This window comes from Ixodes scapularis, unplaced genomic scaffold (genome assembly GCF_016920785.2).
Source record: "Ixodes scapularis isolate PalLabHiFi unplaced genomic scaffold, ASM1692078v2 PGA_scaffold13__105_contigs__length_92229423, whole genome shotgun sequence".
Lineage (NCBI taxonomy): Eukaryota > Metazoa > Arthropoda > Arachnida > Ixodida > Ixodidae > Ixodes > Ixodes scapularis.
In genome coordinates, this window is record NW_024609839.1 from 76,725,175 (window position 1) to 76,746,603 (window position 21,429).

The 21,429-nt window shown below is 45.9% G+C and overlaps 2 protein-coding genes across 2 annotated transcripts in view; one reads left to right on the plus strand and one right to left on the minus strand.

Moving 5' to 3' along the window:
* The window catches only part of LOC8050748 (neurobeachin), a 334,808-nt gene that overhangs the window by 90,680 nt on the left and 222,699 nt on the right, over nt 1-21,429 (minus strand). The window lies entirely within an intron of this gene.
* On the plus strand, nt 7,110-9,548 carry LOC8050749 (protein mab-21-like). Its single transcript, XM_002435127.5, has one exon. The coding sequence runs from the start codon at nt 7,233-7,235 to the stop codon at nt 8,328-8,330; it is 1,098 nt and encodes a 365-aa protein (XP_002435172.1). The 5' UTR covers nt 7,110-7,232; the 3' UTR covers nt 8,331-9,548.

Sequence of the window (21,429 nt, forward strand, 5' to 3'; positions counted from 1 at the left end):
AAGTTTAACCATTTTAAGTTTATATATATCCAATTTAAAACACACTGCATGCCAGTAGCTGAGCCAAAAGAAAAGAAAAGCATAATACAGAAATAACATACAAGATATACGAAATAATGAATATATATAATATTCGATATTTTAGCACGCAAAAAAAAAAAAGTTTCCATATCACGTCGTCTCAAATATGAAGTATGCGCATGGTAACGTTTGGTTGAACAGGCACATGTGCTTTCTTGCTGCTCAGTTCCGTTCATTCGAAATACAAGAAAATGCTTTCGCAAGATGAGACTCTTTTCCTTCCACGGCTATATTTCCCTTTGGGCTCGTTTAGTAATTCCCAAAAATACATAACGGAAAGCTTGCCAATACCCCAAAATTACAAGTTTCGTGAATAAAGGTTCCGAGTAACTGTTGACTAGAGTTATCAAACAGTGCCCAAAGTGTCACAAAATCACTTGGGACCCTTTTGTCCGGGTTTAGACTTGGAACTATTTTTCGTCCGGGACCAATTTTCCTCCGGTACCCTTTTGTCTTATATCCGTAATTTACACCAGTAAAGAGAACGTGTTAGAGTCTCAAGATAAGATCTGCAAAACGTTATCGTTACTATAAAAGTAACACGCACGTTACTTTGCTACCACTTATTATTCGTGAAGGAAAAATGTTACAATTTATACGTTACACATATCCTTCATAAAATCGTTACATATCCCTATTGGAAAGACCAGTTTGAAAGTGTAACTGGTCAGACTGGTATTTATACTGGTCAAACTGGTATTTGGACTGGTCATACTGGTCTAACAGGAAATCAAACTGGTGCAACTGGTAGCCGGACTGGTCTAACTGGTAACCATATTGATCTAACTGGTCACCAGATTGCCTTCTAACTGGTCACCAGATTCGCCTGACTGGTCACCATATTGGCCTAACTGGTCACCAGATTGGCTGAACGGGTCACCAGATTGGCCGAACTGGTCACCAGATTGACCGAACTGGTCACCAGACGCCGAACTGGTTACCAGACTGGCCGAACTGGTCGAACTGGTAACCAGATTGACCAAACTGGTTACCAGTTTAACTCCTCTTTCTCACGTTATTTATTGGCTTTCTCACTTTGATTTATTGGCTTTCAAGTAATTACGGCATGATCGAGCGTTTACTTTTTACTAAGAGATTAATCCCCTGAGCCGTTTAAAATACTCTCAGAGGTACGGCATTGCTGGAAAAAAATCAACATGCTGGGAATATGTTTTATTGCTTATGCGGTCACCGAGAAATTCCGTACGTTCAAAATGACCAGTATAAAAGACGGAAACGCAGAGCTGGGTAGTAGTGATCAGGTTAGTGTGCTGTTGTATTGATGTCTGTATGTGCCGTGTATGTGTATGCGCTCAATGTATGTTCAGCTGAGGCTTGTATTAGGCGTATTGTGTCTACATTTGTGTATAATAAAGATTTCCGAAGCGCAGCTGTGGCGTGAACAAATTAAAATATTTTTTGTTGAACCAGTGTGACCAGTTCAACCACCATGTCCAGTTCAAGCAGTTCAACCAGTATGACCAGTTCAACCGCCATGACCAGTGAAACAGTGTGACCAGTTCGACCACCTTGACCAGTTCAACCATTATGAATCTGATCATACTGGAGCAATAACCAAGTTTGAAACTGGTGCCAGCTTGAACTGGTCTTTCCAATAGGGATATCCTTAATTAATCGTTACATATATCCTTAATAATCCTCCGGTACATATATCCTTAATATCTTTATTTATCGCTCATTTCTAAAATCTTGAAAGACACGTGAGATGAGAGTAAAGGTTTTATATATATATATATATAATGCAACTAGCCCGAATTCCCCTCCAGGTGGCGGGTTCGAAGCCCGGCGGAGGTGACCGCAATATGGCGGATTTCAATTCCATGTCGAAAGAGCCCCAAGCTGGTCGAAATTAATGCTCGGTACTCCGCTGGGGCGTGTCAGATGCCCTTCGTTGGTTTGACAGGTAAAACCGCCGAATTTGACGTTTTTACTTTTTTACCTCGTCAGAAAACGATCCTACGCTCGTTGTTTCTTCGATACCAAAATCGAAGTCAATAACGTCCGTTTCGTACTACAAGTATGCGAGGTACTGTTATTGCAGTTTCTTTTACACATCGAGAAACACGCTAAACGAAAAGAGTGGAAGCAAAGGACAGATCCATTCTTATAGCCATCTACCAAACCGCAAATAGAGTCATCAAAAATCTGGAATTGTCAATTGATTTCCACACGGCCAGATGCTTTAGGGAAAAAACAATAACAACAACATAGAACAAGTAATCGCACAGAAAGCACATATCCAACGGAAAGTGACCGCCGCGTACGAAAAACAAAAAAATTTAAAGATTATTAAAATATTGGGGAATTAGTACATCTTATGAACCGGTTAATAATGAACGCGTGTCTGTCAACAATGCACTCAGACACAATGGATAAACCCTGCTGTCGTTTTTGCCAAGTACGTCTTTTTTTTTTTATGTTTGTGAGGGACGGCAGTTACGTCATTTGGTCGCTTCCAACCGTTTTTAAGCTCTCGTCTTAGCGCCTAAGATTTTGGCAAAAGTTGTGGTCGCTCACGAAAACTGCTTAAAAGTTACAAAAAAAAAAACAAAAAAAAAAAAAACAGAGCGATCCAATTTTAATTTTGTATAATGGGCCCTTCATAATCGTTTTAAACTGGCTAATGTTTTAAATACGTCTTGTTATTAGAAACAAAGTTTCTGGTGCGCTATACGTCGTCTCTTTCCGTAATTCTACCAGTGTTGGTTGCGGAGATTCGTCCGTTTACACATTGTACATTAAGTGATAACGCTATTGTCTAAGTTAATAACGATAATACAGATGAAACTCACGATGTTCACAGAAGTATCTTCGGCGAACTGCAAGAATGTTAAGTGGTTTCACGAACGCCGAGCAGTAAACGGGCTGAGAACAGTGCACGCCGTTTCTTCAGACGTAAAAATCAAAATATTTTATAGAACATTTTTTTTTTCCTTTTTAAGTACAGGCCTTAATTTTGCGAATCTGCCGCGGGGGTCATATCTGTCGTTCGACTCGTTGGCGAGAATGTTGTGAAGCGGGCTCTCGTTTGCGCATATTTCCGATCACAGTTCTCCGTATGCGGGCTCATCGATGCGGTTTCGCCGCTCTGACCGTATAAACATATAACCGGGACTCGTACAAAGGGCCGACTTACCATATTCACTTTCTCGTTAAAAAACCCGTTCACACAGGGGTTCGACTTATATATATGGTGTTTAAAATATTATCCGATATCCTCCAAGCCATTTCGTCGCGAAAGAAAAAAATCTATCGCAAAACACAACTAATTGTTTAGTTATCATTATCACCACCCCTAAGGATCACGTGAAAATATAGCGTCTCTGATTGGCCGCCGCCTCTTTAAATGTCTCCGAGTTATTCGAGTTACTCGTCCGTTTCGACCCGATCCCGGCAATTTGTTTGAAGCACCGTGCAACTTCGAAAGTGTTCGAAAATTTGCCCGGTCAGAAACAGGTCCCACAAAAAACATCAGGATTAGCATTCGCCCAAGAAATTCAGAAAGGTGTCGAGGAATTGTCCCTATAATTAATGCGTTTTTCAATATAAATTGTAGTCGGTTGCGGCACATATATATTTGTACATGGTTAAAGTCAGCGAGCAACGGGAGGAAGCCGTAGAAGAATACATGAGACAGGATAGACGCTGAACTCACAACTCAATATTTCACCCAAAAGAGAAGACGCTAAAAGAAAGATAACAAAAGATACTAAAAGAAAGATACCAAACTATACTAAACGAAAGACACTAAACTACTACAATTTCATACTTTTTTTTTTCAGGAACAAGCTGCGAATTATACCGAAACGTTGAAAAAAAAAAAAAGAAAAAAAAAAAAGAACAAACAAAAGCGGGACGCAAGTTCGTCTGCTTCTTGCGTAGGGGTTCTACTGATGTCAGAAAGCCGAGCTCTGATTGGCTCCGATTGGAAGGATAGTGGGTAGACCTCAATGTTAGCTGCCTCAAGGTCTACCCACTATCCTTCCAATCGGAGCCAATCAGAGCTCTGCATCGTTGTGACGTCACCACAACCCCTGCGCAAGAAGCAGACGAACTTGCGCTCCGTATAGTCCCTGACAGGGTGACAACGGCAGTGAGAAGCTTCAGTTGTCCCTCATCCAGCTCCTACCTTCGACAACGCTTCAGCGTCTTCGAGCACTCTGCCGTTCTCGCTCTGGCAGTGACAGGGTGTCTAGCAAGTTATAATTTTGAAACTCCTTGGCCACTGTAGAGGCGGTTAAATATATAAGACCATTACAACACAGGGCATTGAACACCGGATTAAACGAGCACTTTCTTGCCACCGACATCGTCAGTGAAGAGGCCACTTCCGGAAATTTGATGAAAACACGACGCTCAACCACACCCATTAATAACCGAATGGCAGCATGGCCGCCCGATGCACGCTTTCGGATACTTTAGGCTTAAGGCTTGGATTGGGGTCTGCGGCTTTCCCATTTGTTACTAAATCTAGTAGCTCTAACTGGATCTAGCCTAGTGTCGCGCCCAAAATCCGATCCAATCCAAGGCTTGAGCTGTATTTGTCGGCTGTACTCTTTGCATCGGGTAGCACACTCATCAGGTGAGCAGAGCCCGCGCTCCCCTCTAAGCAGAATTCATTGCTTATTTTTCTGCCCCCAAGTCCTCGAGTCTTTGCTCAAGGCACTCGACGGCGTTTCCGGCTCTTTTTCGCTGACCGGGCTCGCTTTTTGACAATATCCGTGACAATTCCCTGATTTTTCCCGGTAACTAAAATTTCCCTGACAATGCCCGGTTTTCCCGGTCGCTAGACACCCAGCAGAAAACACAACGATGCACCATTTTTGTTTTAATCGTCAAAAAAAAAAAAAAAAAAAAGAAGAAAACATTGTACCGTTGCCAGACTAAGCGATTTTCAAGTAAATCTCCCGACAAAACTCCGTGAATGAAAAAGGCGCTCGACTTTATCAGTCCGCGCGTCCGCGGACGAGGCGCGGATCGCAGGAATCGGTGACGTGACGGTCACGTGGTACACCAGTCCGCGGACGAAAATCGCGATTCGGTCCGCCGTGGGAATCGGCTATAAACAAAACACAACGTTATTTTAAAGCACTCGGTCTTCTGTAAAAAAAAAAAAAAACTACATGATGCACCAACACGGCGACCGAACTCATGAGGTAAGAGCAGCGCCAAGGCCTATACAGTCCCTGCCACCGTCTCCGCCACCGTCTCCACTCCTCTAGTTTCTGGTTCGACCACGAGAGGGCGAGCGGCGGGGCTGAAGTTGTGAATACATATATCCAAGCAGTAGGACAGCGTGGCCAAGGCGGGAACTGTTTCCCACCCTGTGCTGCTCGGATTGGAGCGCCGCGAGCAGTCCGAAACAATCCCACTAGTCTCTCGCTTTGCATACGCGAGTGCAGGCTGGCTATAGAAGCCCCACCCCGCGACCCGTGCAGCTAACGACCAATGCACCGACAGCTCCCAAACACCCATTGACGAGCTTCGAGAAACGCCTTCTGACGACAGACTTCCGTCGAGTGCCAAGACCGCGCCTCCAGCAGCACCGGAGACTACGAACTCCATCAAACACGACCCGCAACAGAATGACGCGTTAAAAAAGAAGCGTAATAGTCACCGCTTACCGACCGATATACCATACCGACGTCTGTAGATTCATTCGCAAATGCCTTTACACCATTATCTGACATGACCTTTACATGCCATTGGCTTACAAATAGTCATTTTATTATTTCTTTTTTCTACTCTTTATAGCTTCTCTGAAATATGATTGTTGCCTATTGTGTATTACGTTGTATGGCTCATGTTGTCCAATTATGTTCACCCTATAAGCTGTGTAAGCAACTCTACCCTCACTGTTTGTTCTTAAACTGCACCACTAACGTGCGAATTTCGAACCTTCGTAACCACCCTACTTCGAATGCCACTGGTAGTATGACTAAATAAACGATAAATAATCCTCTCGGTGACTGCATAGAAGAATATTGCACGAGCGTAACTGGACATTACCGGCGGGAACTGCGGACACAAAGGAATACACTCTCTAGGACACAGAACTCGTTTCCCTCGTCAACACGTGAGCACCGACGACCTCGTTCGCATGTGCACACTTACAACCATGTCGGAAATCTTCACGATGAAACTGGCACGAGGAGTGCCGATTCCGTAATAGGGAATTGTCGTGAACTGTTTTATTCATTTAAAACACGCCGGCGGCCGTGAGGCAGTACGAGGGTGAGCCCGTCCAATGTTTTTGGATGAAGAAAGAATAAACACTTAACACTGGGCGTAATAGGGTTGTCCCAATATTAAGTGCTTATTCTTTCTTCATCCAACACCTGAACCAACACGCTCTTCTACCAAGCTTCCCGTCAAATATTTCTGAGAGAAGTAGGTGCACACTCGTTGTGTTCCTCGGTCTCCTTCTAGCATGCTGATGGTAAAAAATAAACATTACTATTATTATTATCGCGCAATGTTCTGTCCTAAAGCGACAAGCAGTATAAGATGTATGTGCTTCGCTCTATAGTCGCGTTATCATGGCTTGTCACGGAATATATTTAAAACTATCAAACAAACGCGTGTAAAAAAAGTTAACTTCATCCGAGTCAAATATACCAATCATCGAGGAGTTTGCGCACCAACTAGTGTCTTTTTATCGGGAAGTTACGACGAAAGACGAGATGCGGGCAAAAAAACAAGGCCCCATCCGAACTGGGGCGAATCTCCCGCCGACGAGCCCCCGAAAACTGCATGCACCGCCGCTTACCGCGAGCACGTGCCTGCCGCACCAGCGCCGTCCACCCAAACCGCCATGGCCCCCACGTCGACGCTACGAGCGCTGGGTGACGCCGCGAGCAACAACCGGCCACCAAGACGCCGGCAAGCGCGGCGGAGGACGCCCCGGAGGAAGAACGGAGGGAACGCCACCCCCTCTCCCCGCCAAAGACGCCTTCTCGTCGAAGGCGGGGCCTGAGGGCGGGACTCTGCAGGGCCCCCTCAGTTCCCCGCACGGACCGAACGCCGATCAAGCCCCCCGACAGGCCGCCACCGCGCCGGCAGATCTCCGCGAGCGACCGTAGTCAACACAGCAACGCGCCGGCGCCGCCGTCGCTGCACAAGGCACCGCCATGCTCGTACCGTCCGACATGATGGGCGCCCAGTCCAAGCTCCTCTACCAGCTCAACAAGTTCTACGGCGAGCGCGTGCAGTCTCGGAAGGCCGGCGTCGCCAAGACTCTCCGCGAGGTGTGCCGCGTCGTCCAGGACGTCCTCAAGGAGGTGGAGGTCCAGGAGCCGCGCTTCATCTCGTCCCTGAACGACTGCAACGGCCACTACGAGGGCATGGAGGTCATCTCGCCCACGGAGTTCGAGGCGGTGCTCTACCTCAACCAGATGGGGGTGTTCAACTTCGTCGACGACGGCACGTTGCCCGGCTGCGCGGTGCTCAAGCTCAGCGACGGCCGCAAGCGCTCCATGTCCCTCTGGGTGGAGTTCATCACGGCCTCGGGCTACCTGTCCGCCCGCAAGATACGCTCGCGCTTCCAGACGCTCGTGGCGCAAGCGTGCGACAAGTGCAGCTACCGGGACAGCGTCAAGATGCTCGCGGACACCACCGAAGTCAGACTGCGCATCCGCGAGCGCTACGTGGTCCAGATAACTCCGGCTTTCCGCTGCGCCGGCCTCTGGCCCCGGTCCGCGGCCCACTGGCCCGTGGCGCACATCCCGTGGCCAAACCCGAACCTCGTGGCAGAGGTCAAAGCAGAAGGTTTCGACCTCTTGTCCAAGGAGTGCGCGACGCTGCAGGGAAAGCAGTCGTCCATGGAGGGCGACGCCTGGGTCCTCTGCTTCCTGGACGCCGAGAACAGACTGCTGTCCGGAGGCTGCCGGCGCCGATGCCTCAGCGTGCTCAAGACCCTTCGGGACAGGCACCTGGACCTTCCCGGCAACCCGGTGTCCGCGTACCACCTCAAGACCCTGCTCTTGTACGAGTGCGAGAAGCATCCCAGGGAGCTAGAGTGGGACGACGCGTGTCTCGGAGACAGGCTCAACGGTATCCTGCTCCAGCTCATCTCCTGCCTCCAGTGTCGCCGCTGTCCGCACTACTTCCTGCCGCACCTAGACCTCTTCAAGGGGAAGTCCGCCGGAGCGCTCGAGAACGCCGCCAAACAAACGTGGAGGCTTACACGAGAGCTCCTCACAAACCCCAGGTCCCTCGAGAAACTTTGAGGCTTTCTAAGCCCGCCTTCTGTGTGTTTGAGCCGGAAAACTGCAATCGTGGACCGTGACGGTGCGTCATCCGGAGAGCAAGACCATCCCAACCAAGTGTCTCACCCGGATATAAACGCTGCTGCCCTCTCCACTAAAGGCCTCAATATGGACCCACAAGATGGATCACGTCCAGACGCCTAGAGGGAATGTCCACATCCCCAACGTCAGACCAACCTCTTATGGAGAAAACAATCCGGGGTCATCAACGTGTCCTCGAGCTCCCTCAGACACCCCGACAGATGACACAACAGTTTCGAAATGCTGCGGATGCGCAAGCTACACCCCGACGCGTCTTTAGCAAGATCTTATTAAAAGAACTGTACGCCACAAACCGCGGATGACTGCATCACGATGGAGTTGGCCAGCTGGGAAGCTCAACAACATTCAAGACACCCCCGGAACCTTGAACTCGGCACAAGCATTTGGATTTGACGCGACGGTGACAGTTGGTTGTTGTGAGTGCGTGCGTGTGTGCGTGTATGTGTGTTGTTCCCGTTTATTCCCTTGAGACGCGCCCACCTCACTTGACATGGTGTGCCCGCCACGCATCGTCGATCGGATGGACTTCGCCTCAAGTGCGGCCCCTTTAGGTATTTATTGAAAGAACAATCGCGGGCTGGTGCCAAGTCTCCTAGTCTCCGTACCAGGGCTTGAGGAAGTAGCCTCACGGACTCGCTCTAGAACCGCTCCCTTAAACTTATAAATAACAACAAAAAAACTTGCTTCGTCCCCTTGGTCCCTGTGCTAGTACGCTAAAGTCATTCCCCCTCATCGGACCATCGAGTCTCTCTCGAATCTTGAGACTGAAAAATACAGAACAGAGAGCGAGAAAGTCATCTTCACCTTCCCAACTATAGTCTCTGAAGGGATCAGAACGGCAGGGCGTGTGTTTCGGGTGCACGGCCTCCAGCAAGCCCTCTCCGCCTTCTGGCGTGCACTCCCGAAGCTCGCGAGGCGCCCGAGTGTTATCGAGGGCAAGGAAGCTCACGCTGGAGGCGGGACCTGCCGTTCTAATCCTGTCAATGACTGTAGTGCTAGCTCAGCCCCCACGTGCTTCTTCCTCTGTAAGCGTGCTCCTGTTCTCGGAATAGTTTTAGGAACCTGTCGTTTAGAAAGACGCCGTGAAACCGCCACTGTTCGTTTGGAGAAATTCATAAAAAAGTTATCAGCCCTCCATTCGCTTGCTGCAGCGTGTTCATTTCTCGATGTGCACTCGTGTGCGCTCACAATCCTGCATATACGACTTAGATGTTCCTTCCCTCTACATGCCTGCAATGTTGTTGTCACTGTCGTGCACATACTAACTTTCTTAGACGTTAAAAAGCTTATACGCCTTATGTACAAAAAAGAAGTAGTATCAGTTAAACGGCAGCTGGTACACTGCACGACTCCGTTGGCGCGAACACGACATCGTCTACTTAGAGTATATTAATGAGAGCAACACTTTACTATTTAGTTTATTGCCTATTGCAATTGGATTTTAAGAGAGAAAAAATAAATATCTCTCGCTAGTTCGTGCTAACAGTGTCGCGCTATGTGCATTCTCTACATTTCGAAATCGCGCACAATACAAACATTGGACCCGATTAATTCATTTCCATATTTATTTTATCGGAAAGACGAAATAACGCTACAAATTTTCGAAACAGAAAACATTTAATGTTTTTGATTTATCTATAAAGCTTGAGGTTTCTAGCTAACGCCGAATATTTAGAAAAAATAAGGATTAAACAAAAAATTCCTTTTTCTTTTCTTTCGGAGTAAAGTATAGCTTTTCTTGTTCACGTTTTGCTGATATAGCTGACAGACTCTTCAGACCATCATGCTTCTTCAGTAGCGGCAATAGATCTTTACACCGCGAGCAAGTGCGGAACTGCACAACCAGTTAAGGGCTGTTTATACTCCGACGTTGAGCGCAGTGAAGGCAGCGTAGCGCAGAACGGGCGCCTTTCATTGGCCGGCGACCAGAAACTCGACATCTGCGACCAATCAGTATCAGTGTTACGTTACGTTGGAGTATAAACGTACCTTTGGCGTTTACGGCGACGACATAAGATGGAACAGCGGCCCACAGGCCGGAGTGCTGCTATTACCATGCGAGAAGCTCCGAGAGAGCGAGTTTGTTAAAATCGTGGCTGTAGCCAACTGTCACATTTCTCGTTGTCACATTGTTGCAGTGGATTCCGTGGCATAGCATGCCATAGGCCTCCCATGCGGCATTTTACCCCCATCGGTCACTGGGCTGAGCCAGCTCTTATTGCCGCTTACATTGCACGTTGATGACGAATTCGGCTCATCTCAAAGTATATACCAGAGAACGAACCCCTGTATGAAACCTGCAAGCGCAAAACTCCAGCTCAGCGCGTGTTCGTCGAAAAAATATTAAAAATACGAAAGTACCGGAACTTTGGTCTTGGTATTAGAAAGCGATTTTCTCGAACTGTTCGGGTGTAGAAAGGCAGTACCCTGCATTATTTAAGCACCTATAAAGGAACCCAACATCTCCTTGAATCGCACAATCACGTTATTACTACTGCATGATTGGCACGGCTACTGCTAAGATACTCGGCGTCAACTACCTTGTGTTACATTGTCAAGGCTGATGAGCTTGCACAGTGCTCGAAGGCACTTGTGCGAGAGCGTGGAAATGAGACGCAGGACAAAGCGACGTGCTTTCGCAACAGTGCTGGGCACTGTTGAAGCTAAAATTACCTTCGCAACCTAAAACAAAAAATAGTTTACGCCGAGTATAGCCAGTACAAAAATTAAGATTCCGCAAACAAACATAAATAAAACAAGAAGCTCAGAGAGATAGAGTATATATATATATATATATATATACGTGACCTGTGAAGTTTATGAACGGAATCGCAGATCCATGCAGATACCTACAGATCAGTTAATTACGGCTGATTATCTTTTAAGGCCTTTCACATCACTCGACGAGAGGAAATAAAAAAAAAGTTAATCAAAGCCAAGGCTGCGTAGACTGGAAAGAAAATGAACTGAATTGATGCAGAAATTATTACCATTTGGACTCACTAACTACACGTATCATTCTCAGGGCATGCACAGTCTTGCACGCTTTAGCCAGGAAGAAATATCGTCTACCACAAGAATTACCACTGAGCAAATCGGTACTTCACCAGATAAATTGATTACTCGACACCGAGAGTAGCTGAACCATACCATTTCAAAAAGAAACTTTTTCATGTTACTGAATCGCGTGACTTTTTTTTTTTTTTTTTTTTTTTGAAGACTGGACGTGGTATACATTGCGCTTATGTTTTAATAAACGAGACATTCGTAGCTCAATCCAAATAGTTGCCGAGTATTTTCAGAGCTTACAAGCGATACATACCTCATTTACACACACAGTGAAAAATATTTGAAAAAAAAAGTAAAGAAATTAGTTTAAAGTTTAGAAAACTGGTTTTAACCGCAATCGATCACTAGTATCTTATTATTACTCTTTCGTCACATTTTCGTTTATTTCATCCGATGTACGTGCATCAAGGCCAACCGGTGCCAGGTGTTGGGGCACACTAAAACATGAATTGAATTGAATCAAATATTTACATAATGTCCGCGCAGATTACATTCCGAGCCTCCCAGTAGGCTACTGTAATTTTTACATCCGACGAATTATTTTTTTTTAGTTTTAAATCGGTAGGGCAGTTACATAATTGCTAAACCGACCCTACATGAACAGAATAAGGTTCGGAAACGCGATACGCTCATTACCCCCTAATAAAAATGATGCCAAGAAAAAAAAAAAGAGGAAAGAAAGAAAGAACAGAATAACATATAGCCTCTCCAGACCATTACGCCTTCAAGCTACCTCTTTATTCGTAAACTTGTCTTGCCAAAGAATCGCTATAGCGCCAACCGAATCCTAATCAACGTTTGGACAAACGCCTCCACGTCACACAGGAAGAGAAGGGGAAAAAAAAAAAAAACGGCAGACAAAGATCGAGTTTTCGTTTTTCTCCGGGCTTGTTCGAAGAAAGCGTTTCATTACCCTGAACGAGAGACTGGCTCATTGGGCAACGAATGACATCACTTTGCGATTGTGTACAGCTCCGTTCATCGTTCAAGGGACCCTTATAGACTTCACAATACCTTACAAAAATTACCAACGAGTTTCAAGTGAGTTTTTGATGTTTTCGAATACATTAAAAACTCAACTGAAAGTCATCGATAATTTTTGTAAGGTGCATACGGTTAGGCAAATAATTTGAAAGAATTACGATGCAAAGTAACTACGCAAATACTAGAAGCTCAACGGCGACACGCGAAATATGCCGAAGTATTGATACTCAAACGCGTGCACAGTTGTGCGCGAAAGCCAAGAACGCGTGTAAGTTTTGCTTTCTCGAATAGAACTTCAAGAAAATTGAGGACAATATAATTGAACGTAATAGATTAAAATCCCCAGACTAACAGAAGAGACGACACAACACAGAAGTGTTTCAGACTTGTGTTTCTTGTCTTCTCTCATTCTCCCTATAGTTTCGGGTTTTTAGTCTCATCTTCAACTAACGTATACCGGCTTAATTAATACTTAAAAAACAAGCGAGCTGGTGATCATTCATGGTAATAAAACCCGAGACTCAGGAACACAGAAGGGGACCAACACAACACCGTTGTGTTCGTACCCTTCTGTGTTTCTGAGTCTCGGATTTTATTACCATGTATACCGGCTCCTTGATTTGCACCCTACATTTTTGTACACCACAATTGCTGCAAACGAAAGCGGTATTTTCCCCCAAATATCTTAATACCGGTTCATTTGCTCGCTGCTGCCAACATAAAATATTAATAATAAAAATATAAAAAGAAAACCGCGGCAGCAATGCTATAGGGATTTTTAAGATGGGCGACGGGATAGGTAATAGCTACTGTGTCGCAGTTGTTAGTCCTTACCCGGTAGAGGCTCAACCTGCTAAAGCAACAAACACACACAAGCCGCGGACATTTCAAATGCACCACCGTATTCAGTTCACGACAAAGCATTATTAACGGGCACGAAATCATATGGGCGCAAAACAACAGTGTACCATTTGTTCGCAAGCATATTCTTTCGTGGGATGCTTGACGAAAGGTTGCCAGAGTCACTAAGATACGCATTTCAGAAAGGATCGAGTAACTAAACAAACATTTCTTTCATCCGTACCGCCGAACTTCCCATCGCGTTCGCTCGTTGAACTCACTTATTCACCGGCCGTGCCCTCTTAGAAAAAAAAACGTGGATCTATATCAAACAGTTGTTTACCAGCGTGTCAGCACCGTGAACGTTTCCCTAAAGCATCGCAGAAGTTTCCGCGGTGCAGTCGGTCACTATGTAGTTTCTGCGTCTCCTTCACGCGCCAGGGCGTGGGAGGGAGGTCTGCTAAGGCACCTCAATTGCTCAGTGGGCCAGATTTGACAGTCGGGACGGTCACTTCAGCAAACATTGGTGTCTGGACGTCGGCGTCGGGCGAGACGACGATTGCCGCCCGAAAGACGAGCAAAAGACAAAGATTACTAACAGGGAGCCATCTTGGATCGATAGCGGAACGCCTTCAAAATGGCGGTCCGCGAGGAAGCTTCGCGGGAGTGCCGCCAAAGAAGAACACAAAGGGCTGGGCTCGGAGCTACCGTCGCGGTTGTAGAAGCGAAACACGAGACAATTCGGCACGTTTACTCTTAAGCCCCCGAAAAGCGTGCATTTCATAAGTTTTAGCGAGATTAAATAGGACTCGAGGTCCCATAACCTCGAGCCATATATTAACCAGTTAAAATAAATTAAAGTGATCTTTCTTTCATAAAAATTATTTTCCGAAATTTCGTGAGTTTTATGCTTAATAATACCACAGGCTAATGACATCTGATATACACAATTTTAGCGCTAGAAAACAACCAGCAAAACATGGGAGTAGTAAATATTTAATACCATCGTCATACTTAGAATACATTCTTTGTGTCGGTAAATTCCGGTGCGATCGTTTATGTATACCAAGACTCGTATATATCCAATAAGCTCGGACAAATTTAGCGGGATTTCACAGTCACAACATTTTTGCGCCTCACCTTCGTACGTTGCTTTCCACGAAATATCCTCACCAGAAACCACTTTACGTGAAGAAAATAATTTCAACAACGAGAAGAAATACCGGTCCCAATAATAGGAACTTTTTCGTACATCCCGCGGAGAAGCTTTACGTTGCTATTGCGCGAGTTCGCGTCGTCACTATAGAGCACGAATTGAGCACGCGCGCCCGCAGAACCAGCAAAACCCCACCGTACGATATATGCGAAGCAACGCAACAAAATCACGGACACGCGGAGTTAATTCGCCTCGTCATCGATCCTTAGAAAAACCTCAAAATGACACGCGTTTCTCATGTAACTTCTTATGTGTTTGCTCTCGTAACCTTCTTACTCCCTGCCGTAAAAAGAGTCACCTCGACATGTTCACCAAATAATAAACTATAACGGAAACCATACGCGGGAGGAACGCGGGCGCTACAAATCAGAAGAAATAACGGCGACAAAAATAAATAAATAAATAACTACAGTAAGAGGCACAGAAGCCGAAGGCAAACATCCACGACATCGCGATAGTACAGCCTTCTATGGTGCAGTGTGAGGATGAAAAGCGCAGGGAGTCTCTTTCCGATGTTCGACCTCCAGTCAAGCGCTCGAACGCTGCCTTCCACCGTGCTTTGGCAGCGCGTGCATGCTCGAAGCTCCTGAGACGTAGAACTGCTATCGAAAGTAGAAAAAGCTCGCGCTGTGGAGGCGGGACTCCTAAAGGGCCTCCCAGCGGTGACTCAAAACAACAACAACAACAAAAAAGCCGCAATAACTAAAAAAAAAAATGAGCGTATCACCGGGCGAAGTAATTAAGATAACAACACGCTCGAGATAAGACCGAACTGAACATTAAAAACTCCACGCATCCTTAACGAAACGCCGGCAGTATTTATGCGCCGGATAATTGACTGAGATCTTGAAGGTGCGCAGTATACACAGCTGGACTCGCTTGTATAAAATGACTCGATAAATATTTAAAAAAAAAAGGTTTCTGCGAGCCAATAAGAGACTCGGAGGGGACCAGCTCTCTACAGGAGGAGTGTAATCCTCCGACGAAACTTCGTCACGTGCTTCACATCGACGCTCCGATTGGTTCACGAGGGGAAGGGGGCGAAGCTTCCACCCTCTGGCAAACGGAATTGAAACGGAGAACACTGCTTGTGGGTGCGTAATCATTTTCTTTCATTGTTAGGCGTAAAGGCTTCTCAAAAGTTGAGTGGCTAGACAACGCGGGGTGCATGCATTAGCGTGATCATACGTGCGTTAAGGTGAGTATAAAAAAAAAAAGAAAGTGAAAAAATGTAAGGCTTATTAGCGAGATTTTTCGTATCTTAGCTGCAAGCTTAAACACACACAAAATGTTATTTTCTTTTGAACTCTAAGACCACTCATATTCCGCCGTTGTTTTCTGTACTTTTTTTTTTTTCTTTCTTTCAGTCAAATTTCAAAAACGTCGCACAAAAACATTATAAACATGAATAAGCAAACCCTAATAAAAAAAAAATGCAGCGGAATTCGGCTTTATTTTATCGGCTTCCATCGTAAGAACACTGAGTATTTTTTTCTTTGGCCTTCGAAAACACGACAAGAAGGGCTACAACAGTTCACACGTGCAATAACGGTGTCACTCTCGCGTGCAACATAGAGACCCCAGCCTTTTTTTTTTTTTTTATTCTTTCCGCAATTTATTTGGTCCCGCTACATCTGGCTATTTTATTAGCATTTACATTCGGCAAACAATACACCTCGTCCGCGACAGCATCGCTGCACCACGTACAACTCGTTGCTGAACAGTCATCGTGTCATTTTGCCGGCAGAGCACTCGGAAAGCAAATGACTGCGATCATACGGTATAGAGCACGGCAAACAACTAAGCGAAAAAAAAAAAAAATTCAGTCGATACAAGATGCTCCGTGCTGTGACACCTTCACGCAATCAAGCCATGCTCACAGCGAGACAACAACAGATTTGAAGCAAAACAGATAATTGAACTCTTCCTTGAAAATCGGTTATTAAAAAAGCTCAAGTCCCTTTGTTTTTCTCCTTTTGTTTCCTTTTTGTTTGTTTGTCTGTTTGTGTGTGTGTGTGTGTGTGTGTACTTTTTCTTTTTTTTTTTTTTTTGCCTTTCAGAGATGGTTTTCTCTGTTCAGTCTTTTTTGTGCTGTTGCTGTTAAAAAAAGCATATGGCATTCCCAAAATATTCATTTTTTTCCACGCGATGCGCTAAATTCTAGAGTAAGGACACTTGCGAGTTAATTCTTCGCCGCAGAATCGTGACTTTGCTAACGAAAAACGACGAGTGAAACCAAAAACCGGTTTGACCAGAGGGGAAGAACGTCGAGTCACATACACCCCGGAAGTCAATCAAATCAACGTGTTTTCGCTGCTTCGTTGGTCATAAAGATTACGCTTGGGCGTTCTATATAGATGTCTCGCCGACTGCTTATCATCGAGCATTAAACTTCGGTTACTTTTCGGGATTATCGGTAAGCGAAGGTTGCGGGTTCGATCTCCACTCCTGAACCAATTTTTCGCCAGCTCTCTTTCCCTTTCTCTACCCCCCAACTTTAATGCTATAAAATTCACATTCACTCTCTCCCCTCTTCGTTCACAGTATTACTACGGCTGCACTTTCCATATATATATTTATATATATACACTTAAAACACGGATCCCTACTCACAAGTATACCACAGTGCTGAGTTCACGCTATAGAAGGTTTACCAGCGCTTGAGGCGCCTAAGCCGGAAAACACGGGTGAGACGCAGGGCGCCGGGGCCTCGACCTTCCTTCCATCGATCGCGGAGTCGAAACTCTGGGGCGACGGCTGGAGGCGGAGCTTGGACCAAGCGCCCGGAAGTGGGGCCCAGCCTCCCGGAAGTAGGCAGACTCTCCAACGCGCGTGCGCACACACACCACCCGCGCGACCAACCTCTCCGGGAAGACGACAGAAGATCTTCTCACCAACCTGCCACTGAAGTCGGATCGCCTTCCGAGTTTGAAATTTTAAATCCGACAAAGAAAAATTTTAATTTTTTTTTTTCTCATATGGTTTTTGATGACGATGGTGATGAGGATGGTGGTAAGGTTTATTCGTTCGCGTGTGCGAATTCTATTTTAATGGAAATGTCAACGAGTTATTATAATGCACGCTAGAGGTTCAAATGTTGCTATTGTCTATGCGACTTCTGGGAGGCAAATTGAAGCAGAAATCAACCAGCCTACTTCTGCAGTGCTCCTGTGCATTCCAATAAAAAAAAAAAAAAAAAGAGCTTGCATTTTGTTTTTTTACCGGAAAATAACATGGAACGCTTTTGTTATTTGGGTCTTATCGAATAGTAAGTACCTTTATCAACATTGTAGAAGGACAATTGCTTTAGTTGGCGCACTTTTCTTCATCAGTGAACGATGCTTAACTTCGCTATATTTAACGCCCAAACCTCTGTTCCACAGCGACGATTCTAAGCAAAATAACGATCGAAAGGAATATAGAGTGTGTTCAAGGCTCGCCAGCATTCCGGTGGCGCTTATTTATTTCTAATATGCCCGTTTCTTCGCTATATCAAAATGATCCGGTCTCGCATATTTACGAGCGGTTAAAACATTCAAAGCATAAATAATAAAAGTACGTGGGCTATGAAAGGTGCCACTTTTTTATTATTTCCTCTAGGTGGCGTAAGCTATCGCCCGATCCAAAGGACTCGGCCGAATCCATCCATCCATCCATCCTCTGCCGGGCAGCCTTTATCGGGCACTTGTTATCAAAAATATCGAGGGGCCGGGTGATCTTCTGAACGTAGAACAAGCATATTCGCACAGAGCAGAAAGAATGAAGCGGCACTTATTGAAAATCGGAGTAGATTACGTGGCTTTCAATATATTCGGATCGCACATGCACAGGGAGTTACTGATCCTGTGTTACTGCGTAGTTCTTGTCGTCTTTCTTGATTTTCCAGGTGTCCTTCGTTCGTATGGCACGTATATCCCCCACGCTAAAAGGCGCCGAAGTCGTGCCCGCGATAAAAGCGTCCACAGTGCACATAAATACATGTACGAAGCCGTTTTAGCACCTTTTTTAATGTAAATTGAAAGAAAAACGTCGTAAATGAGCAATTATTTCGTCTGCTTGACTGAAAAATGTTTCGTGCTACCTAGTACGTACGCATTATTCGAGATATTTGCTCTTATACTCGAGCGCAAGGAGAAAATGCACTCACTTTTTCCCCTACCGGAAGTCAGTTTTCGACTGGATGCTGTCTGCTTCAATTGGACGCACAACACTAGCGCCAGTTGAACCTCTAGCGTACATAATAATAACTCTATGGGAACATATAACCTATCTCCCAAGTTTTTTTTTTGTTCTTTTTTTCCTTCAAAATTACTAAACAATTTTTTTTTTTTTTTTTTTTTTTTTTTTTTATTCGACGTTTGAGAAGTTCCACGTTTGAGAGGGAGACTGAATTTCCACCTCACGGTTCGAACCGAGATATCATCCGCACACGGTTCGTCTGCTATCGCGAGTGAAGAACGGGATCTGTCTGCTATGAAGTGTCTTTCGACGACAAAATCTAAACGAGAAAAACACGCCACACCATTTGTTACAGAGAGGGGGGGGGGGGGGGGGGGGGGGGAAGGATCGTTTCGAAAATCCCAACTTGTGCTGCCGTAGACGAGGTCTTCGGCCGGTAGACGAAGACGCCCTGCGCTCGGGAGAAGAACACGAGGGGCCGGGAGACCTTTGAGCGTTGCTGATACGTTTCCACCAAAAATACTGCCCGATCGTGGACTCCCGAACGGGTAAACAAACATGTCATTGGTCGATAAACTTGTCGAGCTGAAAGCTGTGACGTCCCGTCCAATCAAGAGCTGCATAAGAAACCTCTTGATCCCACCAGGGGCCAAAATCGAGCCTCTAATTTCGGTTTAGTATAGTCCTTTTTTTTTAGGGAAATTAACTACTTTGTAGCAAGAAGTAATTGGTTGACGGGTCGGCACTACATTTCAAACCTAAACGGTAAAAAAAAAAAAAAATTGGAGGGGGCGTTTTACATGTGTCAACTAGGATGTGAACGAATTAACGCAAGAAAGCAAGACTGGCTCCTCAACTAGATCAAGTTCGACCGAACGCCCGACAACCAAGTACCAGCGATACGATACACAAGGAACGCTACAAACCCGACAAGACTTCATGCAACTAAAAAACTAACAAACCAAAACAAATTAAAAAAAAAAATACCTGCACGCACGTACGCTTTCTTTGTATGCATGCAAATTGTCTTTCAACGTATCCCCCCCCCCCCCCCCCCCCCCCTCCTCCCCCCCCTCTTACCTCTGCAGCGTTCGCACCGCCAAAAAATAATTTCCTCTAGTTTTCTATGTATATACATTTCGAGTAGTTAAAAGACACCCGAACGTCAGATAACGCTCCATCGTGTACACAACCGAAACGAAAAAAAAAAAGAAACAAGAAAAAAAAAAGAAAAAGAAAACTTCGCATAGCTATGACGCTCACACCCAGACACCCGTCCCCAAGTCAAGCAGATGCAGCCGCGCAGCCGTACACCCGTGGCACCGGCCAGCACAAATCAAGCCCCGCCAGTTTTCTTTCTATCTTCCTTTCTTTGTCTAAGCCTGGTTTTTAGAGACATTTTCGCGCTAAACGTCGTTTCGGCTTATCTTCTCTCCCGTTATTTATAAAGGAGACGTGATGCGAAACTGTGATGAGGCTCGAATCGCCCGGTCGTCCTTCGCAGACGACGCCGCCGTCGCCATCGTCCGACGCGTCGTCTGCTCGCCAGTGTCGTCTGCGTTATGCTAAGAAGTCCTTGAAGCACCGTACTCGCCGCGACCAAAATATGAAACGAAACGCGACGAGGGGCGGAGCTTGAACAGAAACCGACCAATCGCCGTGTTCGGCGCAACGGACAAGCCAACCCTTAATCCAGATTAACGGATTACAGAGGCGGCATCGAGTGTTCCCTCGGAGCTTCGCAACTGCCGCCGAGAAGACAACCTGGAATTTATAAAAAGAAGCCTCATCCACCCACTTTTTTCCTTCCTCCGGTTCGGGATCTTGCGGCATCGAGATTCTCCTTGTCTCGCTTTTCTTGGCTCGAATTTTGTTGCGGCAGATCCGCGTTAGGATACAAGACACTGTCGTAAATCGAGGGCCCGACTTGCACGAAGATAAGGCTGTGAGATAAAGCGCGCGCCAGACCGCGTCCAATGCGGAGCCTTCCGTGAGGAAACATCCGTCAAGCGACAGCGGCGACAACGCTGGCGTTGACGTCAAATTCTAAGGACCGCGCGGTCCCTCAGGCCGAAAATGAAAACTCAAACATTTTAAACACCCCCCCCCCCCTCCCCCTCCCCCAAAAGACTACCTCTATAAGTCTTTTTATTTTTCTTTTTTTAGTAAATTTTTTTTTTTTTTTGGCACGCACGCGAATCGCAAACAGGGACAGTTTCCTCGAACGCCACAAACGTAGCAAAACAAGACAATATTAAACGAAGCAGCAAAGCATTAACTCGAGGACAACTTTCTGTGGCATTTCCGAAGGGAGGAGGAGTGCGCCTGGACAGCTATAGAACAGCTCTGAAGCACGCGCTCCCGCTGTTTAGAGCGCATGCTCAGAACGAGCTCACGTTCGATAGGCTGCCAAGACCGGCAATCTCGATGGTGGGCAAGGCACATTGCAAAAGAACTGTAGAAGCTCGCCTTCAGCAAGCGCTCAACAGTAGCACACACGGCCAGTGAATACTCCCTATGCGCAGAGCAAGTCGTCTGGTTCTTGCGCAAGAGTGGAGGTGACGTCAGAACGAAGCTAAGCTCTGATTGGCTGATTGAAAAAATAGTGGGTAGACCTCAATGCTAAATGCCTTGACCCACTATTTTTTTTTTTTTTTTCAATCAGCCAATAAGAGCTTGGCGTCGTTCTGACGTCACCTCCACTCTTCCGCAAGAAGCAGACGACTTGCT

What these genes read in the sequence shown, in the direction of transcription:
- LOC8050749 (XM_002435127.5), top strand. Translation starts at nt 7,233, where the DNA reads ATGCTCGTACCGTCCGACATGATGGGCGCCCAGTCCAAGCTCCTCTAC.